Source organism: Tinamus guttatus, unplaced genomic scaffold (assembly GCF_059628265.1).
Source record: "Tinamus guttatus ecotype Peru unplaced genomic scaffold, ASM5962826v1 Tinamus_guttatus_pri_ptg000942l, whole genome shotgun sequence".
Taxonomy (NCBI): Eukaryota; Metazoa; Chordata; class Aves; order Tinamiformes; family Tinamidae; genus Tinamus; species Tinamus guttatus.
This window is the reverse complement of record NW_028289476.1, coordinates 1,656-18,926: the sequence shown is the minus strand read 5'-3', so window position 1 is coordinate 18,926 and position 17,271 is coordinate 1,656. Positions and strand designations below refer to the sequence as shown.

Genomic DNA, 17,271 nt, shown 5'->3' with positions numbered 1-17,271 from the left:
AAGATACCATAAACCAGTAGCAAAAGCGGCATCCGTGGTGGTGCCAGCCTGCAGCATGTGTTGGAGGGGATGGCCCGTTTCCCTGCTTGTGAGCAAGCCCTTCCTCTGCAGCCCCCGTCGGCCTTGCACCTCCCAGCCCTACCTGCTGGTCTGCACTCTGTTAGCATTCACTTCTCTTGCACACACAAGCACCTGCGTAAAGAATTAATTAGGAAGCTGCGTGTGCTGGCAGAACAATCAATTTGTAGCGATTAATGACAGAAATAAGTATGCATTGCAGCTACTCACTTGTGTCTTTAAGCTTGCTGTAAGTGGCATATTATATGGAGATGCTGGTGATATGCTATAAGTGGCCTTCAAGACAATTAAAAGAAATAATTTCTTATAGAGAAGAACATCAGGTGCATCTTAAAGAAATTTAAGGATAAAAAATAATGAGTTGCTGTGTTCACTTGGAAACTTGTAGTCAGAAGATTAACTTGCTCTGTGGAAGTGGGGAGAAAATGTAAATACCCCTGTCTGCCAGGCTGCAGGTACTGCAGCAGCCACAGCATGGAGGGAAAAAAGGAGGGCAAGGAAGAACTGTCCAGTTTAGCTGTTGAATCTGTTGGCTGGTGGTTCTGGTAGCACCTGAAACCTACCTCTGCCTTTGTGCTGTCCCTCTCTCAACCGGGAGGCTCAAGGGCTTGATGACTGCATCCAAGGGCTCCTTTCAGCCCAGCGCTGCGGCCACGCGCCTGGCTCGTGCCTGTGGATAAGGTCCCTGGTGTCCCAAGGATCCTGCTTCTGCCTGAGGTGCCTTCTGGGGCAAGGGAGGGTGATGTGAGCCCAGCTCGTGGGGTCTTTGCGCCCCCAGGTCTCTGAATCACCACCTCCAGGCGCTGTGGAAATGCAGGAGGAACCGTGTTTTCCCTTAAAAAGAATCTCAAAAAGAGAGAGAGGAAAAAAAATGCTGCAATGAAAACACAGAAAAGAAAAATATACATACAGCTTTATACTGCAGATAGGCAGCAGGCCTATGGGGAGTGAGGATGTGGAGAGGGGACCAGCAAGTGTTTTTCCACCCTGTTTCCTGATGGGGGAAGAGGAAGAACCCCTGGATATGCTGCGTTGCCTCTGCTTCTGCATGAGGCTGCCAGGTCCCTGCCAAGTGCCTCTTCCCTGTGTCCATCAGGGCTGAGGACGTGACACGAATGGGGCCCTTGTGAGGCCACGCAGGTCTGCGCCCCCTTGAAGCAGGTATTAAACTTTGATGCCCGCGTTTATATATTAAACATGGACAAATTGGCAGTTCTCTATCAGGGCTAATTTCCCAAAGACATCCATTATTAATGCGCTGTCTGCAGATGTCCAAGGAAATTGCTACATGATTTTTTCCGGCCGTGGCGATTAGCAAAGCAGAACATTATTCTAAGCCCTGGGACTCGTTGCTGGGGCGGTTTTTACCAGCAGTTACTTCTGTAAAGGTGTTTCCCGTGAGGTCGGTGTAAACAATACCTATTTTCTTGCAGGAGGTGGTTTTTGGCCCATCCGAGTAGGGCTCAGGGGTGCTGGGATGGTTTTTCTTGCCCTGGCGAGCTCTCTCTGAGGTCATGCCCTAGAAAATGTGCTGCAGGTTATTTACTGTTATTCATCCCTTGTTATATGCCATTTTCTGCCTGGAAAATGGACCTGGAAAAGGAGATGAGGAGGAAAATTCCTGGTGCTGCTTTTGGTTCTTTATTCCCATATGAGTGACCAAGTTGTTTCCCCAAAGAGCTGGATTTAATTCTCTTCTCTTGTTTTGGCTGTCATTAAAAAAAATGCACTGTGGCGCAAAGGGGAGGCAAGGAGCAAAAGCCGTTTGAAAACACCGTTGGTAAATTAAAGTTTTGCCTTATTTGCCGAGATAATTTAGTGTAATTCGCTGCTAATGAATTAATGCACCACTTCTTGTTCATTATAGCTTTCCTAATTTGATCGGGACTCTAAGTGCTATCTAACTTCATTACCTGCAAATATTAACGCAATAAAGGCGGTTTGGGGGAGGCCTTTTCTCCCAGTGAGTGTCAGAGCCTCCGCTGGGCTCTTGGCAGGACTGGAGCCATCACGGGGATGCAAAGAGCTGGGTGCTGGGCTTGCAAGGGGCGATTGAGCCTTTACTCCCTGCAATCCGGGTGCTGTGGTTGTTGGGAGCCCCAGGGCAGGATTTGGCAGCCCGGCTGCATCGGAGCACAGGGACATCCCTTCCCGGAGGGGCCGGGATGAGATCCAGCACGGCGCCGGCTGCGTTTTTGGTGCTACAAGGGAGCAAATTCTGTCCCGTCCCAAGCGTGTTTGCGTGGCTGCAGGGAGCGGGCGAGCCTGCCTTCCTCTACATCATCTTCTTCGACGGAAATAGCTCCATGTATAATTTAAGCTCCTTGTTGCTTATACCGAGTATTCATCTCTGCTCCAGCAACGAGGGCGTGGTGCGGGGGGAGAATTTGCTTTTGTGAAGCCTCTTCTCCTTTTTTCTCCTTCTTCAAGTGTTTCCTAGGTGCCAGGTAAAGAAGTTTTTCCTACTGGGATTTTCCAGCTTGAGTCCCCCAGGATTTGGGCTCTTGCTGGTGAACCCCTGAAGAGCCTGGTGATTCTCAGAGAGCCCTTTTGCATCCCCTGCTTCCTCTCATGCCCTTTATTCCTCTCGGGAAAGAAATTCCCCAAGGGGATGCTCTGGGAGCAGGAAAGTTGCTCTGGGGACCTGCCGCGCACGGTGTTCCTCTCGCACCGCTTTTCCTTGGCAGGGAAGGAGAGGCTTTCTGGGAGCCGAGCAGCCTCATCTCTCACCACCCCTCTCCTGCTTCCCCTCTCACCTTGCCGCCATTCCTGGGCAGAAGTGAGCAGGGATATAATCTCATGAGACTGCACGAGACCAAAGGAGGGGAGTTTTTTTACCCCAGGGCACGTGGCCAGTGTTCACGGTGTTGGCATGGAGCACATTTGCCTTCTATCATTTGAGGCCACAAATGTTGGTTGTGGATAAATGTGTTTTAATGCAGAAGTTTGGGCATCTTAAACCCCATCCTGACGCCTCTCGGGACTTTGGCTCTCCCCGTGTCAGCTCCCGTGGTCTGGACCATGCTGACGACTTCTTCCCAGGCTCCTGCTTGCTCCAACCTTGTGGCTGATCCTCTGCTCTCAGGGACGCAGCATCTCTGCACCCAGTGCCCATGGTCCTCCTTATGGGCTGGGACCGATGGCTTTAATTTTTCCTGATTTCTTTTTTTAAAGAGCCACAACATTTTAATTATTTATTTGGAGCGTGATTAATGTTTTGTCTGACGCTGTTCCGCCAGGGGAGCCCCGGTACGTTTTGGCTGAGCGAGATCTAATTAAGAAGTCCCATCAAGCATGTCATCCCTTGTCTTACAAGGACCTCCAGGGCTGCTCCGGCGCAGCTGCGCTCCCGCGGGCTCCGCGGCCGCCGCTCCCTGCTCCCGCCGTGTCCCGCTGCTGGGAGGGCTGCCTGCGCCCCGTGCTCTCCTGCGGAGGCTCCTTCCCCTCCTTGGGGATGGTGCTGGGGTGTTTTGAATCCTCCAAGGAGCAGGAGGGGACGTGGTGCCCGTTGCTCCTTGTGAGCACCCTGGCGGAGCAGCAAGGCCTGAGGCGGTGGGGATGGGCGTGCAGGGCGTACAAGTGTGCGCGTGTGCCCACTGCCACCCAGCGGTGGGAGAGCCCCCGAATGCCACTTGGCAGGCCCTGGCTTTCCCCAGTGCGTGAAAGCAGCGGTGGTGGCTGTCCTTGGGCCTCCTGGTCTGCTCTTCCCGTCCCCACCGCTGCTGCTCCCAGCCAGAGGGGAGGACAGGAGCCCGGCTGAAGCAGGGGGACACCTTTGGGCACAGAGGCCGAAGTGGCTAAAGCACGTCCTTAACCCACCCCTATCCGAAAGCCAGGCAATGCTCCCGCGCTGGCAGTGGATCCCAGCCTCTGACTGTGCGTGCCTGTGGCCAGCAGAAGGTCTCGCTGCCATCTCAGCACTGATCTAGCTGTGGCCGAGCCCGACCGTCTTGGTGCCATAGCTACCCTGTGCCTCCAGAGCTGAACTCTGCTGGGAAGGGGACGGTTTGGTCAGGGGAGGAGAAAACCCCGTGTCTTTGGCTATGGTGACGTGCTGCAGAGGCACTGCTGCCTCTTGGCATTGCCGATATTGTTTCCCGTTCTGCTGGGTGACACCAGCTGTGACAGAACAGGCGAAAGCAGATGAGTGACAGAAACCTGCCATGAATGGCCCTGGGCCTCCCCGTGGGCTCACCAGCCCTATTTAAGCTCAGTCTGGTGCCTCAAGTGCAGGAGCTCTGCCCTCCCGCTGGCCCTAGCTCCCTGCGGTCCTGGTGCGGATGGACTTCCTGGCTGCTCTTGGGCCTGGTGCATCACCCCAAACCTGCTGGGACTCTTGGCTGATCCCCTAATTGTGATGGGACTCTCTACTGAGCCCTCAGGCATGTCCTACCCTGGCTGCTGCAGCCCCTGCCCGGCACCCAGGACATCCATCCCTTGGTCCCTCTTGCTGGGGGCAAAGCAGGAGCTGCAGGAGGGCCGTACCTGCGCAGCACCACATGTGATGTCCCCGTCGTTGCTCTGACAGGCAAGCGAGCAGGCCGGGGGCTGCCCCGGGCCGCGGCTGAGCTGTTGAGCCTGCGAGCGCAGGGAAGCTGTCACCCCGGGCCGCAGATCGATTGGCAGCCGTCCTGCGGCAAGGAGGCCTCTAACAAGCTGTGAAATTAAAGGCTGGTGAGTGCCAGGGTGCAAATGAGGATTAATTGGCGCCTCGTGGCCACGAGGACCCATTCCAGGCCTGCGCCTTGCTGGGCTGCGCTTCTGCGGCGCTTCTTGCAGCCACCGCGAGGCCGTGGCCTTGGCACGGGCAGGAGCTGCAGGTGGTTGCGCTGGGGAGAGAGACAGGAGCAGCAGCACAGAGAGGGATCTGGGGAGCCTCCTGGCCCCGGGCTCGCAGCTGCCAGGGAAGGTTTTTTCCAGCACGTTTTGGCAGGTACAAACTCTCCTCCTGGCCCAGGGCAGCTCTTGGGGAGTGAAACATCTCAAGGAGATGGTGCCTGTGCCGGTGGCCAGGAGCAGCCGGGCTCGCTGCATCCCGGGAAGCACCGTGCGGAGCACCAGCAGCGCGGGGCGCCGGTGCAGCAGTGGGAGCCGGCTGGGCACGGACGGATGCGGGGAAAACTGCAGGCCCGGGAAACGGGCCAGCTGGGCAGGCAGCTCATGGGCAGCTCGGGCTATTTTCAGCCCCAGCCAAAGCAAGATGTGCTGAGAAAGTTTATTCTGAGGAGACTTTCATGCAGCGTCCTCGTGCTGCCGCCTGGCTTCCCTGTTGCTGCTTCAGGGCCCTTCCTGGCAAGCCTGGCTTTCTGTTTGGCTTATTTTATATGGAAGTGAGCAGTGCACACACACTAAACTCCCAAGTCCTGCTCACAAGCCCTGTCCTCCCGCTGGGAGCAGCTTCCTGCATTTTTTTTTTTTCTCAGGAACGGAGAGCTGGAAACCCACCGAGCATTGCAAGTGTGGGCTAGCAAGCAGTAGCAGATCGATACCTGGCATCAAGAGGATGGTGACATGTCTTCCCTGGAGTTATCCGAGCTTTTTCACCTGGTGGCTCTGGTGACTGCTCTGGGGGCCCGCGTGGCTGGATGCTTGTGACATGGCACCACTTTTTTGGGGACGATACCATTTTTTTGGCACTGTCTGTGCAACAGCTGAAAATTCCCTGAGAGGCAAGAGGGCCACATGGAGCTTCCCCTCTCTGCCACCTTCTCACATCGCTTTTACCATCAGTTATTGATTTATTTAAATATATATATATGTATATATATATAAGCCGTCCCGCCCCGTCCCCCCCGTCAGTTCTTGCTCTTGACTCTCTGCTTGGCCGGGACATAAGGCAGCGCCGTCTGGGTGCTCTTGTCGGCCACGGTCTGCGTGCCGCTGCTGCGGGTGTGTGGCCGGCGCCGCAGGGCGGCCGGGGCCCGGCGGGGCTCCTCGGCGCCCGGCGCTGCCGGCGAGACGTCGCCGCTGCTGTCGCCATCGTCGTCGCAGCACAGTGCGTGGTAGAGCACTGTGTCGCTGAAGCGGACGCGCTCTGGGCGGGCGCCGGGCGGGCGCGGTGGCGGCGCGCGCGCTGTGCTGAACGCCTCCTCGCTGGACGAGTCCGGCGTGCCGCCGCGTGGGCCATTGGCCAGCGGCACGCCGCCGTTGAGCAGGCGGCAGTCGGGCGGGCGGCCCGGTCCCGTGGGTGGCGCTGCGGGCGGCTCAGCGCCCTCGCCCGAGTCCGATGGTGTGGAGGCCTCCAGGAAGGAGCAGAACTCCCAGCTGTCGGAAAGGATGTCGGAGGCGAGCAGGTCGAGCGGGCCCAGCTCGCCGCCGCCCATGCCCTTGTCACTGCTCGAGGTGCTGCTGGCCGTTGCCGTGGTCCAGTCGTCGGGCTCCAGCTCGAAGTCGAAGTCCGACGTCAGCCGGTCAATCTGGCTCACCACCTGCGGCCACATGGGCACTGTTACCGCAGCGGGGCTGCGGCCGCCTCCTCCCCGCTCCCGCCGTCCCCCTTGCCCTCCTCCTCCAGCAGAGACACCTCAGAGTGCTCCCACACGCCCTCCCGGGCTCTGCCATCCCCATGGCCGAGTCCCCGTCCCCGCCGGCCTCCCCAGCCTTGCCTGGGAAGTGGTTGCCCCGCGTGCTGTGGACATGGCACGGGGCCGGCCAGGAGCACACAGCGGCGGCCGCTGCTGGGGTGTGAATAAAACAAGCCCTGAAAAATTTACAATAATAGACTGTCGTGTCCTAGTTTGTGATCTAGCGTGCACCAAGCCCAGCGACTCTGCAGCCCTGGCTGACTCTCAGATGGCCCCAGCACCCGGGGTTCGGAGCCAAGCGTGACTGTTGGGAGCTGCGGGGTGGCCACCCCTCGGTGCACGGTGGCCCAGAGCAAACCCTGCAGCGTGTGCCCGGGCTGCATGTCCTCCCTCTGCTCCTCACCCGAGCTCTTCAGATGCCCAGGACCGCTGCAAACCACCTGAGCAGATGGCCACGAAGCGTTGCTCGAGGCCCTGGAGGCACCTGAGGGGCTCCAGATGGTGGAAGAGGCCTGTGTGTCCCAAGAGGAGGTGGCAGCACGCCTGCCCAGGTGGAGAAACAGGTTAAAGCGGGCCAGGATGGGAAGCCAGGACGTGCTCCTGGTGCCCAGGTCTGGCGCTGTGTCCCCTTTCCGAGTGTCTGGCCATGGTGCTGGATGCTGGTGCACGTTTCTGCTGTCCCGCGGCTCCCAGCGGGTGCTTGTCCTGCCACCTCCTGTGGTTCAGAGCTGCCCAGGAGCAGGAGGAGACCCCACTCGGTTGCAAGGGACAGAGGTTTTGGCACGGCGACTTCACCCTCGAAGCACATCAGCTCCTGAGACGCACGCGAGTGGCAGCCTGGGTGGCTCAAATGGGCCTCTGCCACCGCGGGAGAGCCTGGGGGACGTGTGTCCAGCACACCTTGCTCAGCTACCCTGGACGGAGGTGCAGGCAGAGAGAACCAGGAGGCGGCTTTTCAAATCAGGCCTTGGGCTTGATGTGATGGAAACAAACCCTGCTCGCATTTGCTGGGATGTTCAGCTGCTGCTCACGATTATGTTAGCTGTCATTTTGCAAATGCTGCGATGTGCTCTTGCACATCACCTGTAAGGTCGAGATATTTGCTTTTATAGGATAACTGTGCATTTATTTTTGGAGGCAGATCAGGACCAAGCAAAATCTGGAAGAAAGTTACGGCCCCCAGGTTTGGTATTTGCTTCACGCCTTCAGGCAAGGTGGGTGTTCAAGGAGGGCTTCCTGAAGCAACAGGGTCTTCACTATTTGGATGTCCCTCTTCAATTCTTTCCTTTACACAAAAGCTGTTTTCTGAATGATACGAGACGTGCTGAGCACGGAAAGTGCAGTTTCTGGAGATCAGAAATTGTTTGTTAGGAATCTTCATCTGGCCTCATGCATCCCTAAAGATGTTGTTAGCTCCTGCCGCATCAATCTGAAGGGTCTGATCAGAGGCAACGAGCTTGGAATAGGGCTTTTCCCTTCACAAATACAGATCAAGTTGTTGAACTTTTATAGCACTTATCTCATGAACACCTGCGCATCCTCCAGTTAATTAAAGCGAGATATTTGTTTTGATCACGACTTGATTTAGACTGCTTTCCTTAACAGCGGGGCCCGCTCTCTCCTGGCAGACATGAGCAGGGCACCAGTGATAGACCTTGACTAGGAATCTCACGGCTTTTAATCCTGGTTCAAAGGAGGGGGGTCCTGCTTCCAGATTAGAGGGTCACAGAGCTGTTCAGAAGCAAGTTGTCAGCCACCGCTTCACAAGGATTGAGTGCGGCCTGGCGCCGCAGGTCTCAGTGCCCCCGTGAAAGCTGCGTGGTGCTTAGCAAGAAGCTCCCAGACCGAGCTGGGAGGGAGGATGCCGATGCTGAGCTCGAGTCTGCAGCGCAGCCCGGCCTCTTTTCCTCCGGGATGGACCTTCCTGCCGGGCCCGCGGTGGACGGAGCAGGGTGCTGAGCAAGGCGGCTCGAGCAGCATCGCCTCCCAGGCCGTGCTCGTCTCCAGCAGTGGGAGAGGAGGGCACGCGGGGACCCGGGCGAGCTGGATCCCAGCCCCAACCCTGCTGGGCTCCGTGGGCGATGGGGAGGCGGCTCCGCAGAGCGGGGATGGAGGAGTGGGCAAAGCCGGGAGCAGGAGAGCACCCAGGAGTGGCGGGCGGCCGAGGGTCTCGCAAGGCGCCTGGCAGATGGTCTGGCATCTGGGCTGCCTCCCAGGCTCAGCCCGAGTCCCCGTGCGAACCCGTGCGAGTCGCTCGCCTCCTCCCTGCCTGCAGACGGGGCGCAGGGATCCCTCTCTCCCGGGACACCCTCAGCCCGGGGCTGCCAGGCCCCGCGCTCGAGCAGGGATGAACCCTGCCGCCGCCTCAGCACCCGCTGCTGCCACAGCTGTGTCTGCACCCGCCGTGCGCTGTTTCTTGGCTGGTATTTCTGCACGGCCCCGCGCGTGCACACGCACGCGCCTGGCATTTCTCCTATGTGGGAGGCAGTGCACGAAGCGAAACCCAAAAGCAGCAGCATTTCTGAGTGCGTATTTTTGGCAGGGTGGCTGGGCTTCCTGCCCCGCTCCAGGGGAGCTGGTGAGGAGCCCATGTCCTTCGTGTCGCCAGCATAGCCAGCCTGGAGGGCGACGCGGGTGCGCGGTGGTGCTGAGCCCAGGGCAGAGTGGCAGCCACACTGCTGGACCCGCTCTTCCTTGGTGGCCCCGATGCTCATGTCCTCCCTGTGGTCCTACCCTGGCCACAGCTAGGACAAATCCATGCAGGTGCAGTCCCTATTTCCAGCAGATTGGGCTGGGAGCTCCCTTCACTCCCTCCTTGGCCACCCCGGGCCCCGGCAGCAGAGGATGCTCTGGTCCAGCTGCCCCCGCATCCTCTCCCGGCCACACAGCGCACGCACGGTCCTGGGCTGCACTTTTGGACCTCAAGGAGAGCACGGGGCTGACATGTGTGGCAAGCGGGGCTGGCGGCTGTGTTCCTGCCCTGGTGCCAGGGCCACCAGCAAGGGCAGCTGCAGAGCGGCGTGGGCAGCACCTGGGGCACCCACAGCTGCTTGGCCCGGTCGCACCAGGAAACCTTGGGCCCAAGTACCAAGGACTGTGGTCTTGGAGTGACCGGGAACATGGCAATGAAGGGAAAACATCCTTCCAGGGAAAATGTGTAGAGCCTGGCCAGGATCAGATTTTGGTTGGAAACTGGAGGAGTGCTCCAACCATCAGACCCAGAGCACTCGGAGAGGAGGAGCAAGGTCCCTTTTTGGAGAGGCCAGGGGCCACCAGGGCCCTGAGGTCACTAGTGCCCAGTAGGGGCCCTGACTAATGGGCCTGCCACCCACATCCTGCCCATGACCCCAGGAGCCCGTGGGAGCTCAGTGGGGTCTCAGCTGCTTTCCTGGAGGCCGCTTGTGTTCGGGATAGCCCTGTGCCGCAGGGAGTCCATCTCCCGGACGGCCCCTTTGGAGATGTGGCACGGCCTTGTCCCCAGCGATCTGCAAATCACTTCCCGAACCAGAGAGACAAATCCCGCTGCTCCCACTGCTCACTCGACCCTCCTTTCTCTCTATTCTTTTTCATTTGGGAGAGCAGGGGGAAAATTTGAGGAAAGGGAGGGAGGGAGGAAGAGCATGTGACCTCTTCTTTTTTAGTGAAAAAACAAAGAACTGGGAAAAGGGAGAAAAGCACCGTCCCTGGGAACCTCCCAGCTATTATTATTTTTTAATAAGGCAGAAAATGGTTTCACTGAAACCCTCAGCTGAACCAAGATTCCCTCCGTTTTCAGGCAGGCTCTGCCACGGCCGCGTCTCCCGCTGTGATTCCAGCCCGCGGGTTGGAGACACCCCGGACCTCTAGCCCCTGGAGCTTCAACCCCACAGGGCCCCCTTCTCCTAGCAGCGACAGGGGAGTTATTCCAAGGCTGCTTCAAGGAGGGCATTGGGACCGAGGGAATGGGGCCGGAGCTGGGCTTCGTGCGCTGCTGCGCGCCATCCCCATCCCCGCGCGGGGATTAGTGTCACGTCACCCACGGCTCGCTCTGGGCTATTTTTAGGAGCACTCTCCCCGCTCTTGCTATTTTAAACGGGTGTGGGGGGGTATTAAGTACCTGCGTGACACTAGGTACCCGCTGAGGCCTGGATTTAAATACAAAGCAGGATTTGGGCTCCTCTCCCTGCTGTTCCCCTCGCCACAGATCAGCGGAGTCATTTAATGGAGATGATGGGAGCCGGGCGCCACAGACGGGCAATGGAGGCCAGTCCCTCTGCCCCATGCTGGGCTGGGGCTCTCCGGGCAAGACCCCGGGGACAGTCTTGCTGCCTGCCACCTTGTCCACACAGAGGCGGCTGTCCCCATTTTGTGCTGTTCTGGCCATTGCAGGAGCCTCTTGGAGGAGGAGGAGGTGATGCCAAGACCCGTGGCTGAGGCCATCGCCTTCTCCACGTCCCCGTGACTGCTGCCACAAGCTCAGCACCTGGCAATGCCACATGCCAGATCCTTCCACTCCGCGCCCTTCGCCCTTGGCCACTCTATAACCTACATTTCCACCACTGAGTTTTCACAGAAACGTTTTCCCTTCTGCCTCAAGACCTTCATGAGAAGGTCTTGGAGCGCCTGCCTTCCCTGGGGGGCTCGTGTATGGTCCCCACACCACAAGCAGCATGGGGAGGCTTTATGAGAAAAGCCTGGGATGTCCCCAGTTGGTGGCTTCTGTCCCAGCTGGATACCTGGGTTGGCAGATGTTCCACATCTGGAACATCTTTTTAAATGGAAGTTTTAGTAATCAGCTCAGCTGCAAACCAAGAGCCTTCCACTTGAGTCTCTAGCTGTCACTCGGGTTTGGTGGCTTGAGCTTGGACACTTGAGCTACTCGCTTGCCTTTCTCCGGCTAGTTCTTCCCAAAGAATTTCCCAGTGGCACCTGCATTCCGGTGAGGACTTTGCTTGGAAGGCAGCAGGGCCCGGAGCTGTGCGCCGGGAGTGCCGGCGGCTGCCAGGAGGCCGGGCCGTGATCCAAGGGTGGCAGGTGCAGCTGCGCTTCCCTGCACGGTAAACAGCCGCCCGCCCTCCAGGCCAGCTCCCCCGCTGGAAGGATATCCCTGGAAGAGGCAGGTGACCCGTTATGGAGCCATCGGCTGCAGGAGAAGCCCGATGTCCAGGCATCCGCGCACCTGTTGATGCTTCCCATGCCGGCCCCGACCTGCCTCCCTCCACGCTCTTCCTCGCTGTGGGCCGAGCATGGAGGGAGCTGGAGTGGGCCCACATTGCCCAGTCGGAAAACCCCATTCCCGAGGTGTTTGGCACTAGTTTCTTGAAAACCAGCAACTCCCTCCCTGGGGAAATAGTGACTTGAGCCACTGCCGGGAGCCCCCGCAACTGAGCAGCCAAGCCTTCCCCCGCTTCCCCAAACATCTCCTGGACATATTGGATAGTGAGTAAAGGATTAATCGGAGCTCGCTCGCAAGCCAGCCAAGGAGAGCTGGGTCATGGGGCCGCTCTCCCCGCGCTGACGCGTGTAAATGACGGTGCCAGGCTGGGGGTTGCAGGGCACCAGGGTTGGAGCCCTGCTCTACCTCCTGCCGCTGAACAGCCCCAAGTGGCTCTCCAGGATGCGGTACTGGAATAACCACCTGCCTTCCTCCCCCGAACGTTTGTGGCTACTGCTTACAACATTATTAAGGTATTTATTAGCATTAATGGGCGCATCTTCTGATCTTCCTTCCACCGAAGACCTTGGGACAACGTGGAAAGCGGGAGCGGTGGAACCTCTCGGAGTCACTTATCCCTCATGAGGACCCGGCGGATCCTGCTGCGGTACCGGGTGGTACCGAGGGGTGCTGGGCTGCCACAGCAGGGACGTGCAGGGGGATTTAGAGGCTCTACGCAGACCCGTTGTGCATTTCAGCGGGATGAAGATGGGCTGCGTTATTTCCCTTAGCCCCCTTGGAACATTCCCAAGTGCTGCCCCTTGCCCACGCGCGGGTCTCGCCGGAGTGGAGCGGGAGGCAGGCGGCCGGCGTGGCGGAAGCGCCTCCAGTGCCGGCCTCCTGCGCGCTTGTACTTCCAGTGTGCGATTGCAGTCAAAGATTTAATAATCATTTTCCCCGCACATAATACAGCCCTGTCTTGGAGTGCTGGGGGATAATTATATACACAAAAGGCAAGCGAGGGGGAGGGAGAGAGGAGGGGTGGGGAGGAAAAGAAACCAGGAAAACATCATCCTGAATAAAATGGACATGGAAAACGACATGGGAGCTTTGCTTTGCTTCTAGGCCTGCTGCGGCGCAGCTTGCACGACTAGTGATCCTGAATCCCAGGGGAAACCTGGACCCCCTTGCATTCCAGGGGCCTTTTCCTAAGCCTTTCCACAAAAAGCAACCTGGCCAAAACACTGAACAACTAGTTACAAGCCTGGCGGCCCCATGGGTGCCAAGGGGCATTAATGGCCCTGACCAGCCTCACTTGCGACCCCCAGGAGTCTGTGGAAGCTCAGCCTGGAGCTTCATCCCTCCCCGGGCTTTGAGCACCTCCCAGAGTATCGTGGCTTTATGGCAAAGCCACCAGCCGAGCGGGCGCTTTCCCCCTAGCAGGGACCTGCGGACCCAAATCCCGTCTTGGTGTAGAACGATGGGTGCCACAATCCCCAAAATGCAGCTCCGGGCAGCAGTGGCTCTGGATCAAGGGGCTTGTCCCTGCAGAGGGAGGCGACTCCAACCAGAGGGAGAATTGCTAAGTGCAAGGTAGGGAAACCCAGGTGCTTATTTCTTCTTTCACCAGGTTGATTTCCTAGGGCTTACGATTTGCCATCTGCTGCCTACTGTATACTTTCTGGGTGGGTTTGGATGAGATTTGCACGTAACTTGCTCTGATCGATTTGCAAAATAAGGAACTGAATTTCCAAAGCCTCCAGCACCTGGAACCTGCTTGCTGCTCAGTGGGACAGGGGAACCCAGATCTCCCTGTGCCCACGATGCCACAAGGTGATTCCTCCTGGTTGCTCGCTGCTTCCCGCACTTTGGTCTGCAACGGCCAAACCTGCAGCACCAAAACGTAAGGCTCTGCAGCTGCAAACATGGTGGGTGCTTGACCGTGCACGCAGCGCCTCGTGCCGCTGCGCGGTGTCTCCGGGGCCTGCTGTGGCCCCGAGCTCTATGCAGCACTGCATGAATGTGACAAGTTTCCGGGAAGTTTGATGGAAGTTGTTTGGAGTGGGGAAGCGTCAGGTCCCCTCTCCCGGTGGCCAGGCTGGAGCTCAGCACAGCCACGAGCGGCTGCAGCGACGAGTGGAGGTAACGACACCGCGGCTGCAGGACGGCGCTCCCTGGGCGAGGGTGGCTGAGGACAGGGCGAGCTCGGCAGCTCCAGCCATGGCCCGTGGGCTCCTCCCGGACGCACCGCCTCCTCTGAGGTGGGAGAGCGAGCTCCTGCCATGGGAGGCCCACGGGCTGGCACCCGATCCCGCTTCCCAATGGAAAGCGGGAGACGGGGAGTCTGCAGGAAGGATGCTCCTATAGGCATAACAGTCCCCACCTGACCTCTCTCTACGTCCTGATGCAAGGGGCACTAAAGAGGGCATAAATTGCCCTCAATCCCTGTTAAATGCTCGTTTATGCTCTGGGAGCAGTGAGCAAGCTTGGGCTGAATGTGGAAGGCTTTCAGCTCTTTCCCTTTTTCTTTTGCTTTAGTACGATTTTTTTTAATCCCTCAGCGATTTGCTGCAGGGGCTTTGGGTTCCCCCATGGATGTGCCAGAGTTGAGCTTTGTTTTATTTATTGCAGTTTCTTTTGTCCACCCAAAGCACCAGGAGGAGAAGCAGCCTCGGGCCACGCCGGGATCCTGCCTGCAGCAGGGAGCCCCAGGGACGAAGGGCAGCCAGTCAAGGACCCACTGCATCCCTCGGGGGACAGCAGGGCCACGTTAGGTCCAGAGCTGTCACCTCATGCCAGGACAGGGGATGATGGCTCTGCCTCTGGAGCAGCCACCGGTGGCACCCGGCTGCTTCCTGCATGGTTACGGCCCCGTGCCGAGTGTCACGGAGGGGTAAGCAAGGCTCTGCTCCAGGGATGTCCAGGCTAATGTCCTGCTTTACCCACATCCCCTTGCCAGGCTGGCAGGGCTCTGCATTCCCTCAGATGAGCCTGGTGCCTTGCACAGCTCCAGGAAGACCCTGAGCACGTCCGGCCTGCACCCGCATGTCCGGCGCAAACCCACAGAGACGAACGCACCCCATGGCAAAGCGCAAGCTGTCGCGTCCAGCGAGCGCTTGTCATCTGCAGCATCCCTGGCGCCCACAGGAGCATCTGAAACCATCAGCCACATCCAGGTCCCTTTTCCCCCACCAACTTCAGGCACTTGGGGGCTGAACTTTGAGCCCCAGCAGCATTAAACTGCCAAGCAAAGGAGGGAGGCAGCACGGAGGGAAACTCCAGCCACACGCTTGTGTGTGTGTACATACATACACACATACACAAAATATATTTTTATGCGTTTTCACTAGGAAGCAGCAGAAATGTATCCCAACAGCCAAACGCCAGGGCATCTACTCGCTTTCCCGGGTTACGGCACGCAGCCCCGCATGTCCTGCGCCGGGCACTGCCACCAGCCCCTGCCTGGTTGTGCTTCTCTGCACCCAGGTGCCTTTTGAGTGCCCTCTGCACCCAGGTGCCACACTGCATCACAGGGGAGGTTTCCCCTGCCCCGAGGGCCCTGGCACCAGGGACTCATTGCCCCTGGTTTCAGCGATCCCCCCAAGGCAGGAAGGACCCTACGCACTCGGCACAAAAGCAGGTGGCACCGGTGGGGATGTTGCAATCCTGGGTGCTCCTTCCAGCACCGGCACTGGCTGGTTGCTCAACCCAGCCCCTCACATGCAGCAGTCCAGCAAGGGGCAGCCCCAGTGGCCGCTCAGAGTCAAGGTCAATGCGTGGTTTTGCAAGTGGGGGCCTGTCCCCAGCTCAGGAGGAGGCCGGGACTGATGCCAGGTCACGGCTGAGGCTGCACCAGTGCCTTTGCTGGCCCGGAGCTCTGCAGCGCCCAGCCCAGCCCTTGGGGCAGGGGGACAGCACAGAGGTGAGCGGGGACCTGCAGTGTGAGTAGAGACCTGCAAGCGCCTGTGTGCCCAATGCCGGCAGGTGACATCCTGACTGCTCCACGGGGGAGTACAGCCTGCACCATCGCGCCCCACGCGCGCACCCTGGGGTCACCCCCGCTGAGGATCCCGCATCACCCCCCAGCCCCTGCACTCTCCTACCTCCCGCAGCTCCTTGGCCACCTCCTTGAGCTCCTGCAAGATGCCTTCCAGTTGCCCGATCACCATTTTCATGCGGGCTCCGGATGCGCTCCCGCTCGCCGTTGCTCCTGCTGCTGCTACAGTTGCCGCTGCCGCCAGGCTCTTGCGTGGGCTGCCGGTGCGGGGAGGTGCGGGAGTTCATCCTTCGCTAGCGGCCTGGGCCCGGGCTCGCCGCCGCGGCGCCTCTGTCCATCCTGCTCGCCCCGAGCTGGGGGGCCTGGCGTCCGCGCAGCCCCTCTCTCCCGGGCACCTCTCACCATCTTAACGTCGCCGCTGCCTCCGAGCGAGCGCCCGCCGCGCCGGCCTGGCCTCGCCGCCAGCCAGGCCGCTCCGGTGCCCGGAGGAGGAGGAGCAGGAGGCAGCCGGGCCCGGGCAGGGGCGGCGGGGTCCCGGGCGGCGGTACGGGGCGTCCCCGCGCTGTCCCCGCCGCGTCGCTGCTCCTTCGATCCCGGCCGTGCTCCAGCGCTGCCGGCTCCCGGCGGGGATGGCGGCGGTGGCGTCCTGGGCCGCCCGGGTCCCCTCCTGCGGGAACAGACAGAGGGAGAGCGGGCGGGAGGCATCGCTGCCGGCGGCGGGGGGGGGGCCGGCACCCCTGCAAGGGGGGATGCGGGAGGGAGCCCCGCACCGCGCAACCCCGGGGGGGCCGGACACACGGCTGCGCGGCCGGACACAAGGACCCGGCGCGGGGACTTACCGGCGCGGCGGCCAGATCCTCCTTCCCCCGTGCCTGGCGCCGCTCCAAGCGCTTCCTTGGAGCCTTTTTTTTTTTTTTTCCCCCTCCTCTTCCTTGCTTCCTCCCCCTCCTGTTCTTCCTCCTCCCCCGGGGCTCCGGCGTGGCGCGGGGGGGCTGTCAGAGGGGGACAGACGTTAGCAGAGGTGCCCGCCCGCCCCGCGCTGCTGGGGGGGGGGCTGGGGGAAGCCCCCAGGGTGTCCCCTCCCTCCCCCCGCCCACCCCTCCGCGCCGGGTGCGTCGCCACGGGTTCGAGCCCCGGCGCCGCCTCATGGAGGGGGCGAGAAGACTCCCCCCCCCCCCCCCCCCCCCCCCCCCCCCCCCGTTCTCCTCCTCCTCTTCCTCCTCCTCCCCAAAACGCTGCTGCCGGGAGCACCCCCCGCATCCCCCCTCCTTCCCCCGCGCCGCCCGCGGCACCGACCGGAGCCGGGGGGGTCTCAGCGCTGGCCGCCCCCTGGGCGCCGGGCGGGCGGCGGGGGCGGGCGGGCGGCGCCCGGCGCCCCGGGCCGGACCATGGGGCGGGCGGGCGGAGCGCGGCGCGGCCGCAGCCTCCGGCTCCCCGCGGCTGCCGGCGCCGCTCGGCCCGGCGGTGCCTGTGTCAGAGAAAGGGCCGAGCCTCCCCGCGCCGGGCGGGGGGGTTTAAAGGCGCCAGGAGCCCCGTTC

The 17,271-nt window shown here is 60.2% G+C and overlaps 1 protein-coding gene across 1 annotated transcript; it reads right to left on the bottom strand.

Moving 5' to 3' along the window:
* Positions 1 to 5,796: 5,796 nt before the first annotated feature.
* Positions 5,797 to 16,205, bottom strand: INSYN1 (inhibitory synaptic factor 1). The gene is made up of 2 exons (XM_088538171.1): positions 15,840 to 16,205; positions 5,797 to 6,506 (listed from the first exon to the last, which is right to left on the bottom strand). Exons 1-2 carry the CDS (start codon positions 15,909 to 15,911, stop codon positions 5,874 to 5,876), a joined length of 705 nt encoding a protein of 234 aa, XP_088394297.1. The 5' UTR covers positions 15,912 to 16,205; the 3' UTR covers positions 5,797 to 5,873.
* Between the last annotated feature and the right edge of the window lie 1,066 nt (positions 16,206 to 17,271).

Excerpts from the sequence above, each read along its gene's own strand:
- INSYN1 (XM_088538171.1), bottom strand. The coding sequence starts at position 15,911 with ATGAAAATGGTGATCGGGCAACTGGAAGGCATCTTGCAGGAGCTCAAG. Across the intron at positions 6,507-15,839 it reads TGGCCAAGGAGCTGCGGGAG|GTGGTGAGCCAGATTGACCG; the intron begins GTAGGAGAGTGC and ends ATGTGGCCGCAG.